Source organism: Nelusetta ayraudi, unplaced genomic scaffold (assembly GCF_046127955.1).
Source record: "Nelusetta ayraudi isolate G7.1 ecotype Tasmania unplaced genomic scaffold, CSIRO-AGI_Nayr_v1 ptg000021l, whole genome shotgun sequence".
NCBI classification, from domain to species: domain Eukaryota; kingdom Metazoa; phylum Chordata; class Actinopteri; order Tetraodontiformes; family Monacanthidae; genus Nelusetta; species Nelusetta ayraudi.
Genome location: NW_027466071.1, coordinates 2,901,899 through 2,920,278, shown reverse-complemented (window position 1 = coordinate 2,920,278; position 18,380 = coordinate 2,901,899). Strand labels below are relative to the sequence as shown.

At 45.2% G+C, this 18,380-nt stretch overlaps 2 protein-coding genes across 6 annotated transcripts in view; both read left to right on the top strand.

Moving 5' to 3' along the window:
* Window positions 1–2,170, top strand: part of LOC142889080 (uncharacterized) — a 41,652-nt gene extending 39,482 nt beyond the window's left edge. For all 3 annotated transcript variants that reach the window (XM_076027692.1, XM_076027693.1, XM_076027691.1), the window contains 5 exons: window positions 525–689; window positions 783–1,130; window positions 1,257–1,393; window positions 1,606–1,735; window positions 1,941–2,170. In XM_076027692.1, the coding sequence (XP_075883807.1) occupies window positions 525–689; window positions 783–1,130; window positions 1,257–1,393; window positions 1,606–1,735; window positions 1,941–2,168 (1,008 nt within the window). In that variant the 3' untranslated portion in view covers window positions 2,169–2,170. The remainder of the gene's footprint in view (window positions 1–524; window positions 690–782; window positions 1,131–1,256; window positions 1,394–1,605; window positions 1,736–1,940) is intronic.
* Window positions 2,171–2,225: 55 nt separating this feature from the next.
* syne2b (spectrin repeat containing, nuclear envelope 2b) overlaps window positions 2,226–18,380 on the top strand; it is a 65,904-nt gene continuing 49,749 nt past the window's right edge. For 2 of the 3 annotated variants that reach the window (XM_076027688.1, XM_076027687.1), the window contains exons 1-14: window positions 2,229–6,625; window positions 7,265–7,438; window positions 7,693–7,848; window positions 8,041–8,276; window positions 8,392–10,453; window positions 10,876–11,210; window positions 11,598–11,742; window positions 12,045–12,245; window positions 12,376–12,635; window positions 13,623–13,782; window positions 15,532–15,681; window positions 15,817–15,957; window positions 16,608–16,784; window positions 16,930–17,067. In XM_076027688.1, the coding sequence (XP_075883803.1) occupies window positions 2,306–6,625; window positions 7,265–7,438; window positions 7,693–7,848; window positions 8,041–8,276; window positions 8,392–10,453; window positions 10,876–11,210; window positions 11,598–11,742; window positions 12,045–12,245; window positions 12,376–12,635; window positions 13,623–13,782; window positions 15,532–15,681; window positions 15,817–15,957; window positions 16,608–16,784; window positions 16,930–17,067 (8,655 nt within the window). In that variant the 5' untranslated portion in view covers window positions 2,229–2,305. Of the gene's footprint in view, window positions 6,626–7,264; window positions 7,439–7,692; window positions 7,849–8,040; window positions 8,277–8,391; window positions 10,454–10,875; window positions 11,211–11,597; window positions 11,743–12,044; window positions 12,246–12,375; window positions 12,636–13,622; window positions 13,783–15,531; window positions 15,682–15,816; window positions 15,958–16,607; window positions 16,785–16,929; window positions 17,068–18,380 lie in introns of all 3 variants that reach the window. The other variant, XM_076027690.1, reaches the window with a different exon arrangement.

The following is an 18,380-nucleotide window of genomic DNA, read 5'->3' as shown; positions in this document are numbered from 1 at the left end:
GTTGCCTTCCAGCAAATTACCTTCACTCGATGTAATTGAATAAAATATGACAAGACTGACAATTCTTATAAACCTTTCAGGAAGCTATTTAACGATTGCTATGAACGGCTCTTAATCAACTGCTCTTTCAACTGAGTCAATCAAACAAGCTAAGATGTCCTATAAATAATCTGTGAAATACATGACTTCTATCCTGATGGACATTTTTCAAGTTATTTGAAAATGCAACACAAGTGTTCCATTTTAAGTAAATTTTGTTTTTCTTTTAAAATTTGTGAAGTGTTCATTATTGACAACACTAACCTGTTCAGTAGTAGAGCCTTACACAGCAGCACCTGATATCCAAAGGTATTTGTACCTTTCTGAACTAACTGGGAGCTGAAAACCCTTAGCCCTCTGAGCTGTTTGCAGCCCTGAGCAGTCGCTTGCGATCCAAAGATATTATTTTGATGACGCCATGATTTTACCCGTCCTAACAAAGTGGATCATAACAAAAAGTCTAAGCCTTCTGTTGTGGTCTGCAGGCCGCAGCAGCCGAGCTGGAGCAGGGCGTCCTGACGGAGAGGCAGTGCACTCAGCTGGTGGAGCAGCATGAAGCAGCCCAGGACTGGCTGAGGGAGCAGGTCAAAGGTCTGGGTGCTCCTCCAGCAGACAGGGAGGCTCTGCACAGCACCGTCAACACGCTGAAGGTCAGTCAGCAGGCAGATAAAGTTTGTCTATTTCATTCATTGTTTAAGTTAACTTGACAAATTGTATTTTCATTGCGTGTCCTCCGATGCCAGGCGTTGCTCCAGACTGTGGACCGGGAGAAGAGAGAGATGACGGAGCTGGACTCGGCTAGGGACAATCTGATGACCCTCTGTACCCCTGGAGGCCAGGATGCCCTCAAGCTGGAGGTCAGTCACCTCCACGATCTGTGCACCACCTCGGAGCAGGAACTGAGGGAGCGGCTGGCAGCCTGCGAGACCCGGTTGGAGGAGCTGGACGGTCATCTAGCCGAGAGAGCACGGGGTCTGAAGGAGAGAGCTGCAGCTCTGCAGTGGGAGCTCCGCTCACTGGACCAGGCGCTCAGTTACAGCGAGCCGCAGAACAACATCACGCAGCTGCAGCTGCGCTGGCACAGCCTCCAGGTCATTAGGATCATTTCACCTACCAAACTAACTACCTTTTGTGTCATAGAAGCAAAGCACGCAAACATTGAAGGCTGTGGTTGTGGCAGTAAGAGTCAAATTTAACTGAGCATCTCCTCCTACTAGAACTGTGCAAAGTCACTTGAAGATTTGCGTGTCAAAGTTCAGGACCTTTACCAGGAAGTTAAGGCTACACCTGCTAGTGAAGAGGTGCCAGCAGACATAGTTACAATGGTGGAGTCCTTGAGACAACAACTTGACAGGTAATGTGTCTTCAGATACTTATTTACTTCAGTTCACACCATAAAATGTTATACTGTTACAATTTGAATTTCTCTGCAATAAAACCAAAGATGAGCTAGAAATCCAAGTTTACCCTGAAAAAGAATAAAATCATGTTTTTTTTTCTACTTGAAAAACAATATTTGAAGTAACAGCTCTGCTAATTTTCAGTGTGATTCAATTGTCTCCACAGTCTCAGTTCTAGGCTGAAAGAACATCAAGATACCTGCTCTGCCAACACATCTCGCTGTCTGATGGACTGTCTTCACACGCTGCAAGAGTGGAACCAAAGAGGACCTCCAGAAAGCACCTCCTTTGACCAGGTTTCTCTCTTTAGTTCTTCTAATGCTGCTTGAAGCAGCGGATATACTTTCCCAAAAAGATATATTTCTAAACGCGGCTGGTGGATTGTGGAAATATTAGGCATGTCATCTATTCTGTTGCAGAAAACAAAACGATGAAGTCTCATTTGGACACAGCAAGGCCTAAGAAAATTTGTTGTAGGAATAATAAAATCTGTCTCCTTAGGCAACGTTAGAGGAAGGTGAAAATTTGCAGACGGGCCTGCAGGAGGCACTGTCTCACCGGCAGTTCCTGACGGAGAGCTTGATTCCAGACTTGTTGGAGAAACTGGAGAAGGAGGGTTCAGAGGCTCTCAAGGAAGCAGACGCCCATAAAGCTTTGATCACCAAAACTCTCAAGGTAATATTAACATGTTGCCTATATATATCTCTTAACATGAAAGCCACAAATTAAGAGATACAATAACCATATTAGTTGAGAGTTTGTTTGTGATTAACGCCACATTTGTCCTGGCATTGAAGGAGCTTGATGATGGGAGTCAAGATAAGCAGCCTGATGCTCAAAGTACAGAGGAGGCAAAGAAGTCTCTGATGGTACCACCAAGAAAAAACAAGCGCTCGTCAAAGAAAAAACAAGATCCTTCACAGAAAGAGCAGTCAACAGAGGAACCGTTGTCTATTGATGATGAAATGACAGATTCAGTAAAGGTGCAGGCCGAGGCCAAACTGCCCCTTCTTACTGATGCAGCGGCCATTGACGACGCAAAAAGTGCTGATGTGGAGGAATCCAGGGTGGAGCCTGCTGCTGAGGATCCTGCACTGATGGAGAAGGTCACTCAAGAGTTTGCACCCAGTGAGAAGTCTACACCTTTGCCATTGAGAAGAAAGTCCAAAACCTCAGCCCCCTCTATAGAACCAGTCAAAGCTGGCAGTAGTGTTGGTGGTCCCCATGATTCAGTTAAGAAGAGGCCTTCCCTGGTCCAGGCAGACCAAAAGGCAGCAAAGGTGACAGAACAGAGTGAAGGTGCTGTGACAAAACTCATACCAACCAGGAGAAAGTCAAAGACAGTTGGCCCTACCACAGGGTTGCAAGACACAGGATCTGTAGATAGTAAAAGAGAGACAGATTTACCAAATGAGAGTGAAAAAACACTTTCTCAAACCAACAGCGAACCAAAGGTCAGCCCAGAACAACCTAACAGGGGAGTGGAGGACAGTGTGCAAGTCTCTGAAGGTCAGATGCCTTCAGCAAGTCCAGTTGTGCAGGCTGAGACTGGGACTCCAGCAACTAATGTCCCTGCAACTACTCCAGAATCAGTTTCTCAGCTTGTTAGACCTGCTGATGAGCAACCAGAAGAAACCACTGAAGATCAAAATGAAACTGTTGCTTCAACTACTGAAGAAAATAACATTCTGCCACCAAGGAGAAAATCAAAGTCAACAGAGATACCTCTTAAGGAAAAGGAAAAGGCTAAGCTTTCACCAGCTCTAAGAAAGACAAAGACTCCCACAAAGTCTCCCACGGTTGCTACCAAAGGAGCAAAAGAAGTCAGTAGAAACCCTGAAAGACAGAAGTCAATTGACGACACTGAAGCTGCAGTCTCGAAAGAAACTAAACTTATACCAACCAAGCGGAAGACAAAAAATGGCAATGGTGGAACAGCTGAATTGGAGTCTAAAAGCCCCAAAGAACCTGAAAGTGGCACTGCTTCTGTCACCGAACAGGAAGGAACACCAACAGAAACTACCATCGTTAAAGAAAGTCCACTTTTGGCAACCACAAGAAAGTCAAAGAGTACAAAGGCATCCCCAGAGATTTCTTCTAAAAAGGATAAAGAGACGGTGAAAAAGCCTGGAAAACCATCAAAGCCGAATGAACCTTCTGCTGCGGAAGAATCTAAAGCTTCACCAAGCAATAAGAAGTCCAAACCAAGCCCAGAAACTCGCAAGTCATCTGAAAAATCAAAAACTACGGACGGGGAAAAAGGTAATATTTCCCCACCAAAAAGAAAGTTGAGTGTGAAACCTCCAAGTGATGTTCCTACCACTGAGCCAGTGAAGTCCAAGGACTCTCCTGGCAGCCGTAAAGCAGATCCAGCTAAGGGGAGAGTCAAGACAACAGTGGAAACCTCTGTTGCGGAAAAGGGAAAACTCTCTCCAGCCACCAGAAAGTCAAAGGGTGTTAAAACCCTTTCTGCAACGGGCCAGACCAAGGCTAATGGTAACAGTAAGGATCAAGACTCATCTCTGACTGTGGAGGTGGTTCCGACAGCTGCTTGTACAACTGGAATAGATGTTGAAACAGGCAAGATGTCAGCAGCCAAAAGTGAGTCTGAGCATCTTGAAGTTTCCCCAGAGGTTTCTGCCACTGACCTGACAAAGACCAAAATGGAACTTGACGAACCAACACCAGGTTTGACTTCAGAGGTTCTTTGTGCCCCAGAATTGACAAATACAGCAGATGTGACTGACATCCAGCATTCACCATCAGCTGCAGAGGTGATTAAATCTACAGAGGGTAGTGATGTCCCTGCTAAAATACAGACAGAAGATGCTGTAGTTGAGGAAGCTGAGGTCAAATCAGTGAGCGGGGAGCAAAGTAATGATGACATCACAACCGATACTCAAGAATCTGAGGGTCTGAAGTCTATAAAACCTGCTGCTACAAAAAAGCGAGCAGAAAAGGAGAAAGATGCACCAGAACTGCCTTCAACTCCACAAACCACTGACGTTATGACTGAAGGTTCACCAGCTGAAGTTCCAGCAGAGGGACCCAAGCTTTCCCAGGATCAGAAGCTGAGTATGGAAGAGTCTCAGGTGCTAACAGACATTCCTGTTGAGGAGGAAGCAAAGCCTGACTCAAGTTCAGAAGGTCAGAAACCATCTGCAAACCTCCTGAGCAAAGAACCAGAAAACACCATGGAGGTCTTAGATGGTCAAGATCAGTCCTCAATGCCTGAGGTGATCACAGTGGCAATTGACATGAACGTGGAAGAAAATGAGGTTCCTCCTACAGATATAACTTCAAAGGATCAAAGCCCAGAGCCCATACTGGGGGAGTCATCAAAAACTGCAGGAATCACTGATGAAGAAAGAGCAAAGCCAACACCAAGACAGTCAGATGGTTTGGAGCCCTCTGTAGAACCTCCTACCACACAGTTGGTAAAAGCCAAAGAAGAGGTTGTTGGTGAGAAGTCACGACAGGTTGTAACAAGTGAAGTTGCTGAAGAAAGCCAAGAACCGCTTTTGCCGGCTGAAAAGCCTGAAACTGAATGTGCCGTTGTTGAAACGAAAGCCACGCCAACTGGGGGAGAACAGAAAAGTGATGAAGTTTCTCTGCCTGAAACAAATGCTGGTGAAACTGGAACCGTTGGTGTTTCAACCGAGAGTGAGCCTGCGCAGTCTGAGATCAAGGAAAGCGAATTCAAAATGGAAGACGTTCCAGAACGTGGTATTAACCAATCAATAGGAGAGTCAAGTATGACACAACAACAATCAAGACTGACCACTGGGGCCAGTGATACCCAGTGTCTGGCAGAATACATTGACAAGGTATGTGACAGTGCAGATCAGACTCCAAAGAGGTATTTGGTCCTCGATATGCCTGAAATGGGATTTGTTCAAACATATGAGATCAAATCTGCACAGCCAGATGAAAAGACTGCCGTTGAAGTTGATTCCAGTCAGCCTTTTTCTAGCGCGCCTGATCTTGGAAGTAAACAAGTCCATAAAGGCTCAGAGTGTGAAGTAGATGACTCAGAAAAACAGGAAAGACCCGAAAATGACTCACATGACAACCAGTATGACCCTGTGGAAGCAGAGCCTGAAATCAGGATTTTACAGCTGGATGTACAAATCAGCTCAGAGGAGGAAAAGAAAGTAGCAGCCAAAAATGTGGATCACATTCAAACAAGCATCCAAACTGAAAGTGCGCCTGCAAACAAAGACGTGTCTGCTGCTGAACCGAAGTCGGGGAGGGACGCACGCAACGTCACAGACGTGAAAGAAAGCAGCAATGAAAGCCAGGACAGTGGCACTTCAGGCGAGGGCCTTGTCCAACCGTCTGATGCCACCAAAGAATCACGTCTGGAAGAGGAAAAGACGCAAATTATTGAAATCAGCTTACCTGATCAAGACTCAACCCTAAGTGAATCTCAACCAGGTGAGTTCGGTTCTGCACAAGCACAACCTGAGGACGCCGGGGGAAAAGGTGTCCAAGAAGAGAAGCCAACGGTGATCATAACTGTCACGCAAGGCAAAGAGCCTAACAGGGAAGGTGTCACTGAAACTGAGGTTTTTCCTGGCAATGTTACATCTGAAAAGACTATTATAATAGTACAAGAAACCAGTTCGGAACGGGACACTGCTGGACCCGCTGGCCCCGCCTCTCAACCACACGTGGGAGAGGCTGAGTTTATCGAAATAAACATTTATGAACAAAACGCTGCAAAAGATACCAAGCCTCCTGAAATCACTGCAGTTGAGATGCCAAAAGTGGAGGAAATGATCCCTGCTCAGTCAACGGGACCTCAGACAGTCGTGGAAAAGGTGAACTTGCCCGATGGAGACCAGCTTAAAACCTTGTCTCAGCTCAAAGAGGTCAAAGAGCAGGATGCCATTATCTCAGAACCTGACCTTCCTGATGTGCCCAAGACCATCAGTGAAACAGAGCCAGTGGTAGAATCAAATATCCAGTTGGAGGCGTCAGTGTCCAGTGTCCAGACGCAGAGTAGAATAACTGAATCCAAGGAAACTGAATCCACAGAAAGCCGGGAGGAGAAGGAAGAGAGCGCACGTCAGAAAGAACAAAAAAAGCCCGTTGTCTGCTTGGCAACAGAAAATGTTCAACTTGAAGCTGCCGCAACCACTGAGCCTGGTGAAGCCATATCGCAGAGTATGAAGTCACCCAAGGTGAGACACCTTATCTTTTCATATCATTTAGTCAGGCTTCTCTTTGGTTTTTTGCAGGAATTAGCCTGCATACAGCTTACACAGCTTGTTGTTAAATATTCTGCAGAGTTTAACGGTGAATGATAGGGTCCCAGTCACTCAGTGTGCAGGGAAACCAACAATAATTTTAACGTGTAATACCGCCAGTGACTTCCAGGGTCCGTTTCTTTAATCAATGTGCTTTTATTTTGAAATCTCTAAAGCAAAAGGATGTTGGCGTTTGGTAATATTATGCCGATGTCTTGCGTTTGCTTAAATTATAACTACACAACACTATTTACCCACATGCAAACAGTTGCATTGAGTGTTATATTTTTCAGGAAACACTATTAATCATGCAAGTTATTTTAAGTTGATAGGAACACAGGATACCTAAATCATCATCACGAATAAATAAATCCTGCAATACAAACAAATTAATTCCTGCGTATGTAGGCCAAAACTGCTTTACATTGCAACAGAATTCACCAGTGCAAAGGGGAGTTCCATTTCACAAACAAGTTCTTTTTTTCTTCTCAACTGAATTAAGTTTGAACACCAGAGCGTGACTGTAGCTGCTCCTTGTGGGTGTAAGAAAATGAATGTGTCCTTTTCCCATAGGCGGCAAAGAAGGCTCGCATTGTGTGGGGTGAGGTAACCCTGATGGAGGGAGTGCCCCCTGCTGAGAGCACAGTCGAAGAAGACGTCCTCATACCAGAAGAATCTGCCATCGGCAACGTCTTCACTGAAATCCAGCTTCTCTTAGAAACAGGGCCGGACAGTCAGCTCCTCCAGGTATTGTCATCACATATATTTCAGAGTGGAAATGGGGGCGCTAGTGAGGGGGATAGCAATCAGTTATCAGATGCACAATAAATGATTTGGTACTTTCCTTATTATCTTACTTTCGGGCATCAACCTGAACACTGAGCGGTGGTTTAATAAACTATTTGTTGAAATGAACACTATGTACTACACACACACTTGTCATTATCCAACTGTGCATTTAGTGTCTAATCACACTGACATTTTCTGTTCCTTCCCTTCAGGGAAAAGCACTGGAAGATACTCCGGAGGCTGTAATGACCTCGCTGAGTGATCTCGACAATGGCCTGCAGAGGGCGGTGTCTAGAATCCTGAGCTGCAAGAACCAGCCTGCTGAGCTCAACCCCTCAACAATGACTCAGCAGCTGGAGGAGGCCAAGGTGGGCATGGAGAAAAGAAGTTTATGTGTTGACACTGGAATTATTATTTACCTGTTTGCCAATGTTTTCATGCCATGAGCAGCTACAAAACTTGTTTTTTTCGACTACAAATTATACCAGCCAAAGTGTCTCTTGCAATCATGTGGTGACAGCTGACGGCCCGTGTGTTTCCCTCGGGCTTGTCGCGTGCAGGAGTGTGAAAACAAGGCCCAGGCGCAGGCAAAATCCCTGTCCCGGTTGAGGGAGGCTGAGAACAGCGAAGCTCTGGAGCTCATGGAAGACAAGTGGTCTGCCGCTGCTCAGGACGCAGCTGCCGTTGTCCAGAGCAAAGAGTCGCAGCTGCAGGAGGTCACAAATCACTGCCGACAGACTCAGGAGATCAAGGATGGTCTGGAGGAACTGATGGCGGAGCTGGAAACTCTCAACACGTGAGCACTCTTCCTTTTTGACCCTTCGTTTGTCTTCGATCACCTTTATCACACAACACAAAACATCACAGACAGAAAGTTGAAATCTTAACCTGACCTCAACCTGCTCTCTTAGGTCCCCAGAGGAGAGCTGCTCTGAGCAGGCAGTGCGGCTGTCCTCTCTGAAGAGGAGTATGGAGGAGAAAAAAGCTGCATTTGAGGAGACGCTTGCCAACTACACCAAGTTCTCGTCCTGCCTGAGCCGGGCTGAGCGAACAACAGCCCAGACTGAGCAGAAGAATCTGCAAGAGAGGTGGAGGTCCCTCGAAAGAGCCCTAGAAAAGGCCTCATATCAAACAAGCGTCTCATCGCAGGAGACCAGCAGCCTGCTGTCGTCATTGTTGAGTCTTCAGAAACATTTGGAGGCAATCAGCAAAGATCTGGAGTCACAGTCTGTCCCGACTCAGTGGAATTGCAAGAAGGCGCAGGAGCTGATGGTTGCAAATGCTGAGGTCAAAGCAGCCCAGCAGAAGTACATCCATGTGCAGCAGCTCTGTGAAAAGCTGCATCTGAGCTCCCACAAGCTGGGCGCGGTGACAGAGATCCAGCTGGGACTTCAGACGGTTAAAGATAATCTCAGTCGAACCGAGGAGCTGCTGTTCACCCACGCACAGCACATTAGCAATCCCATCATGGAGAAAATAGTCAAGGTGATGACCGATGGTCTCGCATGGGCAAAGCAGACTGAGAGCGACATCGAAGGCAGGGCGAAAAGGATTTCCCTCCTTCCTGAGGAGGTGCACCGGCAGCTCCGAGACCTCAAGAAGCTGCAGTCGGAGGTCATGGCCAAGCAGGGCCAACTGGAATCACTGGTGGAGGAGGTGACGGAGCTCCTTCCCGAGCTGGACCAGACCGAGGAAGTTCCCATGGTGCGCTCCTCCCTGCAGTCCCTCGAGGAGCTCTCAAACTCCACCGCCGAGGAGCTGGCCAAGGTCGTCAGAGACTTTGAATGTGGTCTGCAGACCCGAGAGAAGCTGTCTGAGCAAATGGCCGACCTGGAGTCCTGGGTTGTGAACCACCTGCACAGAGAGGCCTCCAGGGGCGGGGACGCTGGGTTCAGGAGCCATGACGAGTTTGATCGCAGAGCTCGCCACATCCAAGAGACTCTGTCTGAGGCTGAGAAGCAGGCCGCTGTCTGCGAGGCTCTGATGAAGAAGAGCAAAGACATTGCGCCGGAGCTTACCGTCACAGAAAACTGTCAGCTTCACGACAAGCTCCTCGACCTCCAGGCAGACATCCGGGCCATCAGCATCTATGAAAAAGCCAATAGGACGGACCTGGATAGCTTCACGCAGGTTGTAGATTCGAGCAAGAAGAACATGGTGGAGGTTGAAAACAGCCTCAGGCAGATGTTGGTGGACCTCAGCAGATACAGATACCCCATCACGGAGGAGTCGCTCCAAACTTTGGAGCCTTTGAAGCAATTGATTTTAGAGCACAAGTCCCAGCTTGACCTTCTCCAGCGGTGGATTCCCCAGGAGAACACGCAGCTGTACTCTCTTATTTCGGAGCTGTACAGCCAGATGGCCACCCTGGAGACGAAGTCAAGAGACCACGAGAGGTACCTGCACCTGAGACAGTGTGCCGAGGACCTGAGGGAGAACGCTCAGGAGCTGCTCCCTCGCACCAAAGAAGAGGGCGTTGACGTGAAGGAGAAGTACAAGCTCTGTCAGAGTCTTCTCATCCAGCTGCCCCTCATCAAGTGGTTGTCAGAAGAAACCCGCTCCAAGCTCCAGATGATCTGTGCCGATCTTTATTCCTCACAACTCAATTCTGAACAGCGAAGGCTGGTGCTCAACGAGGAGAATCTTGACAGCTTGGAGTCAACGGTCGAAAGCGAGCTGAAGTCCACAGAGGGGAACGTGCTGAAGGATCTGGACTTTGACTCTGAGTGCGAAGCCACTCGAGGCTTCCTCATGAGGACCCAGCGTAGTCTCCAGAAACAGACCATGTTGGATCCGAGTGAAGAATCCATGAAAAAGGAATATCGAAGACTTGTGACCGTGAAGAAGACGATAGAAATGAGGATGAGATTAGTGGAGATTGTCGGACAGAATAAGGGAAATGTAAAAGGAAGCAAATTCCAAAATCTGATAGACATGAAGAACACAGTCCTCAATCACTGTGACTCACAAATGGTAGGTTGCTTTGTTTTTCTTTTTGTATTTGTACAATTGGTTACACATTGTTAATAATCATCAATTATAGTTTCATGTTTTGTATTTTATGTAGTTCTGATCAGCAGTGGATAATAATTGTGATAAACCTCTATTTTAATAAGTTAAAACTCAAATTTTATGCAAAATCTTCATCACCATTTTTGAGGCAAAGATCGTCCTCTGGAGTTTGGGTTGAAAAAAATAATAATAAAGATTGGGCCATTGCTAGAATACATAACATGGGACCTTCTGTAGCTACAGGTTAACATTTGTCATCTTAAAAAAAATATCTTGATTCCACAATTGTAGTCATTTATTGTTAATAATTTACTCTAAGTCATGTGAGAGAAATTCTGTTGAACTGATTCTGCACTTACAAAGTTGTCTTTCCCCCATTTTAGACCAGCATCTCCCAGGCCACGGAGTCTTTGAGAAGCTACACTGGTCTTGTCAGACAAGCAGTCCAATTCCTGAGGAGCGTCGAGGTGTCCATGCTGCCGCCGCAGGGCTCAGTCGGTCCCTGTTCCAGGAGGTTGCAGGAGACCCAGCAGGCTTTGGCCTCACTGCAGCACCACTTCCAAGCTAACGTGGAGCAGATTCAGAACCAGGTGGCGCTGCATCCTTGTCTGTCTCCCCAAAAGGTGCAGGAGCTCCTGGAGCACATTCTAAGCCAGCTCCTGGTGAGGATGTCGACTCTGCAGGCCAAGGGACACATGCAGCTGGAGACCTTCAACAGGTGAGATTCACAAGATCAGACAGCTGATGTGGAAAAGGTCAATAAAGTATTGATTAAATTCAGTCCTGTATGCGTTTGGATGAACAATTGCACAAACAAAACTTCAAATTGAATATGGCTCCTGCAGTTGACTTTATTGGCTACATTGTATTCACCGAGGTGTACTGACTAATATAGCAGATCTTCCCATGCAACAGCGTTGATGTAATAAAATCATATTGATGAATCTTCAAATCCCAGAAATACTAGAAAACTTGAGATTATTAGAAAATTCCCTCTGTACATGCTCACGAATCTTTTGATCTTCAAAATAAATTCAAAATTCAAATTCAAATTCAAATGGCACCACAAGAATCTTCCTGAATGTTGACTTTTTTTTCTCCCCAGGTGTTCAGAAAATCAGGAGAAGTATAACCAGCGCCACGATGAAATCATCATGGAAGTGAAGAGCATAGAGAACAGCCTCTCGCAGGTCATCCATCAGAAGGTCACCTGTCTGGCAGACTGCACCAGCCAGCATTACAAATTTAGAGTAAGCGTGAAGACACGTCATGCATTCAGAATGTCAACTGGTGAAATGTCTTGTTTGCATCTCAAACTATTATCCTGCATCGGATATACAGTGAAATACCTGCCAAGAGTGTTATTCAGTATATTGTGGTAACGCTTTATAACGAGTACACATTATTAAGCATTAGTTAAGCATTAATAAACACTGAGTGCGTCATTTATTAATCATGCTTCTGACTTGAATCCTCATTAGTGTAGTTTATAAACCAGTTGTTCACGCTATGGCTCCTCACCCTTCATCCTGCATGCCTTTGTGCTGTGCAGACTCTCTGCGAGGAGGTGGAGGCTCTGCGGGGCCGCCTGGAGGAGCAGAAGGAGTGGTGCGTGGAGCAGAGCTGCTGCGGAGGCAGGGAGGCCACGGCCATCTCAGCCTGGAGGTGGATATCAAGACTCCTCTGCTGCATCCAGGAGCTGACAGCACGGAGCAAGCAGCGCATTGCAGAGTGGAGCGAAATCACGAACAGCGTAAGAAAAAAAGATTCTGTTTATTCCGCAGCGTTATATGTGATGGAGATAATGCATGGAAAAACTCTCTTGTTACTAAGTATCAATACTTTTACTTCAGTGCAGTGTTCTGTTCTGTTCATCCCCTCAGGTGGAGAAGGCCTCGGTTGTCTCGGAGCAGGTGGAGGCGGAGCTTCCTGTCAGCTGGGGGCGGAGGACCTCCACTGAGGAGCTCCAGGACCTACTGCAGTCCTGGGAGCAGTACCAGGACAGGCTGGACTACGAGCACCGAGCCCTCTCAGCGCTGGAGCTGCGAGCCGCCCGCCTGCTTGGGGTTCCCGCCCATCTTGAACAGGCTCCTCCCACCCCACTCTGCCAGCGGCTGCAGACGCTGCACGCTCGCTACAACAGGTCCGGTGGTGGTCCATGCTCTGCTCAGAACCTCCTCTTAACAACTGGCTCCATTTTTATGCAATGAAATACAATCAATATTTTCTGGCAGATTTAAAAGAAAGTGCAAGATCACAATAACAATTTCAGCAGTTTCTGGTGCACATGAGAAACATTTATTCATTTATTTTTCCTATTTCCCTTTAGGGGCTCTGTATTAATTCTTAATCCTATTATTTAGAGATCCAGTGTGTACAATTTGGCTTGATTTCTGATTTTTATATTGGTTAAAGCTTAACATACTGCCCATAGATACATTAATAAAAGTGTATACTTACAGTACAATAAAAGTTAATAGTTTTGTTAGTAAATGGTTTTCCTACTACAAGAACGGTTCTCACATATATAAGAATATGCAAAGAGCAATAAGGGTCTTGCCTCTAAGCTAACTTAACAGCTAACTTAACAGCTAACTTAACAGCTAACTGCCAGCTTTCATAGCCATTTATATATATATATGTATATATATATATATATATATATATATATATATATATATATATATATGTATATATGAATATAAAGCTTTCCTGACAGTGGCCCTAAATATGAAACACACTGTCAGGCAGGCTACTTTAAATACCAGGCTACCTTAAAATATTTATCTTCACCTTGACCTTTAAAATAGAAATGTATTGTTTTTTAGTAGTTACTGCCTCTAACATCTACATTGTCTCGTTCTTCAAAATTCCTCCAAAAAAGAAATCTTTTTTTGTAACATTGGTAAATATGGCCGCAATTCAAACGCTGGCATGAAAAGACTCAACTACCCACAATTCCTGAAAGAAAATGGTCATCTCTACAAGCCAGAACTGTGACTTTCAGACCTGTCAAGCAAAAGGCTGTGAGTGTGGACGCTCTGACGTGTGTGTGTGTGTGTGTGTGTGTGTGTGTGTGTGTGTGTGTGTGTGTGTGTGTGTGTGTGTGTGTGTGTGTGTGTGTGTGCAGGGTGAAGCAGAGGAGCAGGGAGGGTCTGGAGGCTGCCAGGACGGAGCTGGAGGTCCGGGAGAAAGTTGGCGAGGAGCTGCACGGCGTCCAGATCTGGCTGCAGGCTGCACATGGTCTTCTGACAGAGGTGGAGCAGAGCAGCAACACAGAGGAGCTTCAGGTGAGGCACCTCTCCCACACTCTGCAGGGTCAAGACATGGAGCGTCTCTTGAGGTCATTCTTATTGTGGTTTTTACCAAGACAGACGAAACGCCGGTTTGTCTTCGTTCTCTCTACTTGGCTCAAAAGAAACAAAACAAAATGAGAAGATAGTCAACAAAAGTAACAAAGTAAACATCCATAGCAAAAAAAAAATATATTTTTGTTTTATTTTTTTATTCAAAATAATAATAATAATAAAAAAGAAAGTCTGTGATATCTCATGATAATATGTACATGTACATGTAAAATCTGAACCTTGTTCCCACTACTATTAAGTGTAGCTTTATGGAAGCAATTCAGAATCCAATCTATGCTGAACTGGACCTCCTCCAGCTCAGGGTCCTTGGATTATTGTGTTAAAGCTCAGAGTTTGTGTCAGTTTCCTGCCTCCACCCAGTGGGGAGTAAACAACAGGTCCCTAACGAGGCCGCACAGTTTCGCTGTGCGGCCTCGCCAGAAAGCTACCTTTTGCTTCAGTTGCTGCAGTGTCTTTGTAACCAACGATGATAGCGTGAAAGATGAAAAGCTGGAAAACCTCCATTGCCAAAACGATTGCTTACTACTACGCACATGATAAGAATTGATGGCTGTTAACTGACTGTAGAAATGCAGCACACAGTGAGGGTGAGTGAGTGAAACCACCACCGTCAACACTAAGCGATGACCGTCTTTCACATAAGCAATATTCTAGTCCCACTGTTCACGTGGTGCCTGAAGCCACTCAACATGAAGCTGCTGCATTTTACCTCAGACCCAGTGGACCTCTAGTGTTGAATGAAGCCACTGAGCTCCAGGATCACTCTGTGCTGAAACCCGAGCAGAGAGCAGCTGCTCCTCATCTTCATCCACTCCACTGTATTAAGACTCCCCCGCCCACCTCTCCCACCACTTGCACTACCACAGTCCCACCCGTCTCGCTCTCCTCTTCTACCCGACACCTTTTGTCCTGATGTTGTAAGTGGATCCTCTTGGTGGCCCGTGGAGAACACAAAGGCCGCTCATTGGTATTCCTGAGGCTGTAATCGCCGTCGTTCACCAGTTTACCTTCAGAAGTCGTGACCGTTTAGTTTGCAGGAGTCTCAAACATTTTCCCAAAACGGTGGCAGTGCTTTTGCCCTGTGCTGGTGCCATGTGTTTGGATTCTTCATCTTTTGAAAAAGTATTTTTAGACATTTTTGAAATATTTTTTTGTTTTTAAAGGAACATTTCCAGTCTGAATTAAAATTCCTCGTTTGGTTTTAGAATCACTCAAGTTGGTCCTGGAAAATCTTCTCTGTCCCTCGCTAGAGAGAAAACCCTCCTCCGCTCTCCTTCTCTTCTTCCCTTCTTTTGTGCCTCACAAACACAAACGTGCTCAGTTTCAAGGAGTGATAACAAGATGCAGTTCCCTCTGCAGCAGAGCGCCAGTGTGTCAGTACCCCAACAGACTCTGTGTCCCTCACTTCTGTCTCTCTCAGGCTCCAGACTCCAACAGACCAGCTCTTATTTTCTTATTAGCGCCACACAAAAGACGATAAAGGAGCAAATTGTTGGGAATTTGGATTAAAATGACTTTAAAACCTGCTGCTTGAAAGTGAGATGGACTTTTTAACCTCCCTTTGGATGGAGACAGACACAAAATTAGTTGGGAAAAAAATACAGAAGAGAACTTTTATGTCTTTTTATCTCCTGGTGGTTTTCACAGTTCTCCCTTTTTTTCTGCTTGCAGGAGCTTCACAGCCAGCTGTGCAGCCAGAAGGCTCAGTTTCAGTGTATCATGGACCAGCTGAAGATGAAGTACTCTGACACGCTGGCGCCCAGCGAGATCCAAGGGCAGCTGCAGGAGGTCACGCAGTCACTGCAGCAACTGGAGCAAAAGGTAGCTTTCTGGTACCGTCTGCAACCTGGAAGTGTGCAAGATGTGATTCTGGGAAAGTTGAGCTGCAAACTGATCCTGGCGCTGCGCCAAGCCGGTGCGTTGGCCTCTGTAATGCACTGTTGACTCTTCCGTTAGGTGGCAGCGGCGGTGGAGAGAAGTGGTCCCATCTACAGCCTGGGTGCCAAGCTGTCTGAGATCCACACTGGACTGAATTCAGTTCAGAAGAGACTTGAAGAGAGGAGCCCCACTGTGACCCAAGCAAAGGTCACTCAAAAGGTCAGTGAGGGCGTGAAGGACGATCACGACCTCGCAGCCTGAGGAGATTAAAAAAAAAGGAAAAATATGCTTGTAGAAAATATCAATGTGTGGGAGTTAGAAAAAAACAACTGTATAGTATGAGAAGCGTTTTCATTTTTTTCAGAACTATCATCAAATGCATTGTTTCATTAATTGAAAAAAGAAAATCAATTTTACTTTTTACTTCAGTACATTTCAGAACCTGTTGAATGAGTGCTTTTACTTTTACCAGAGTGTTTTTTTTTTTACACAAACATTCATACTTTTACTTTGATTTTTATTTTATTTATTTATTTCGAACATGAAAGAAAACGAGAAAATAAAAGGGATACAAAACCAAAACATACGAAAGAAAAATTAAAATAAATAAATAAAAGAAATAGGATAAGCAAACAAACACCAGTGAATAATGTTATTCATGTCTGAAAAGGGGTAGGAGGAAGTATAAACTTGTATGTACCTGCCCCGAAACTCAAATAAATATACAAACTTATGAACTAAATGTAGTTCATACAACTAGATGACAGAAAACAGAAAACAACAAAAGACTACAAGCAAAGACAAATCTAAACAAAAGACAACTCCAGTTGAGTGCAGAATGTGAGTACTTTGCCCCCTCTGCTGGTCAGGGTGTGTGGGACGAGCTGGAGGTGTGGCACTCGTGTCTCGCCGCCCTGGAGGTCGACATCCAGGAGCTGGAGAAGCCTGCAGAGACGCTGATGCTGATGGAGAGACTGGTGGAGGTCCAGCAGCTCTACTCCCAGCTGTCCAAGCAGGCGGAGCAGAGGACCACCCTCATCAGCAAGGTCAGGCAGCGTGCACTCTGCGCCCCCCCCGGTGACCCATCAAGTCTGAAACCGAACGTCTGATTCAGACCATTCAGACGGTTTTGACTTCATTGTGCTTCTGAGCCGCTCTGGTTTGATTTTTGGTGCCTGCATTTCTGCTCAGATCAAGACGTGGCATCAGGAGCACCAGGAGATGATCAACAGCTCCACCACCTGGATGGCCGAGGCGCAGCAGTGGCTGGCAGCTCCCTGCACCTACACCACAGCCAAGTGCCTCAGCAGCCACGTCCAAGCCCTCCGGGTCGGTCGCCACGAAAAGAAAGATTTCTGTCTTTTTTTTCCTATTATCCTTTAATTAATGAATCTCACCATCAGTTTCCACTCGTCTTTGGAAGCTTCTTTTTTCTTTTTTTTTTTTAACTTTTTATTTAGATTTTTGCACAATAAGAAATAGAACAGTATAGAACAGAACAAAACAAATTATCTTATACAAGGAAAGAAAAGAAAATATCTGAGACAAGGAAAGAAAAAAAAAGAAAAAAGAAAGAAAAAAGAAAAAAAATGAAATTAAAATATTTCAAATATCAAAATATTTATACACAGGTTTTAAGAAAGTACACGCAAATACACACACATATAAAACACCTTGTGTCAGGGCCCGCAGGTGTAACCCAAGTCGAGAACAACCCGAAAGGTTTTAACCATTCAAATAATCTTCAACCATGTGCCATCTCCGCCTAAAAAGGTCCATTTTCATTTGCAATGCTGCAGTCATTCTTTCCATCATGTAAACTTGTTTCAGCCTTTGCTTCCATTCTGCCAGAGTTGGTGAGTTGACACTCCTCCAGTTTACTGTCACAATTTTCTTAGCAATCAGTACCAAAACATGCAAAATGTATCTCTGCTCTGCATTAAAATCACTGACCGGTATGACTCCAAGTAAGTAGAACAAAACATTTGAAGGTACTTCTCTTTTTACAATTTTTTCAATCTCTTCTTTGATATTTCTCCAATATGCAATCATGTTTGGACAGTCCCAGAATATGTGTGTATGATCACCTATTTTACCACACTTTCTCCAGCATAAAGCCGTTGATGGGTTCTTGACAAAATTAGATATAACCAAGGGCGTATAAAAAAATCTAGTCTTGAGTTTCCAATCAAATTCCCTCCACTGCTGACTATTGATGCCTTTATGACTAATATCACATAATTTGTCCCACACCTCGTCTTCTATTACAGTATTTGATTCCAGTTCCCATTTTTCCCTTTGGAAGCTTCTTAATGAATAAATGGAGTGCACCGTGACAAGACAAACTAACTGTGTTTGGGCATCGCTGTTGACGATGATGCTGTGCGGGAATAATGACCCTGGTGCTAAGATTCAGACTGAACAGTCACAGCTAATGATGTCTGCACTCAAGCAAAGCTGCTGCTGTGTGTTCGGGTTCACACTTCTGAAGAAAATATTTTCAAAAGGAATAAAGACGGTGATCAGATCTGCCTTTGGTTGCAGACAACACATCGTTTCAATTTTCACTTTCATTGAACTAAATTCACTAAATTCTATACTTGTACTACTTGTAAATAAAATAAAGAAATCAGGTAAAAGAC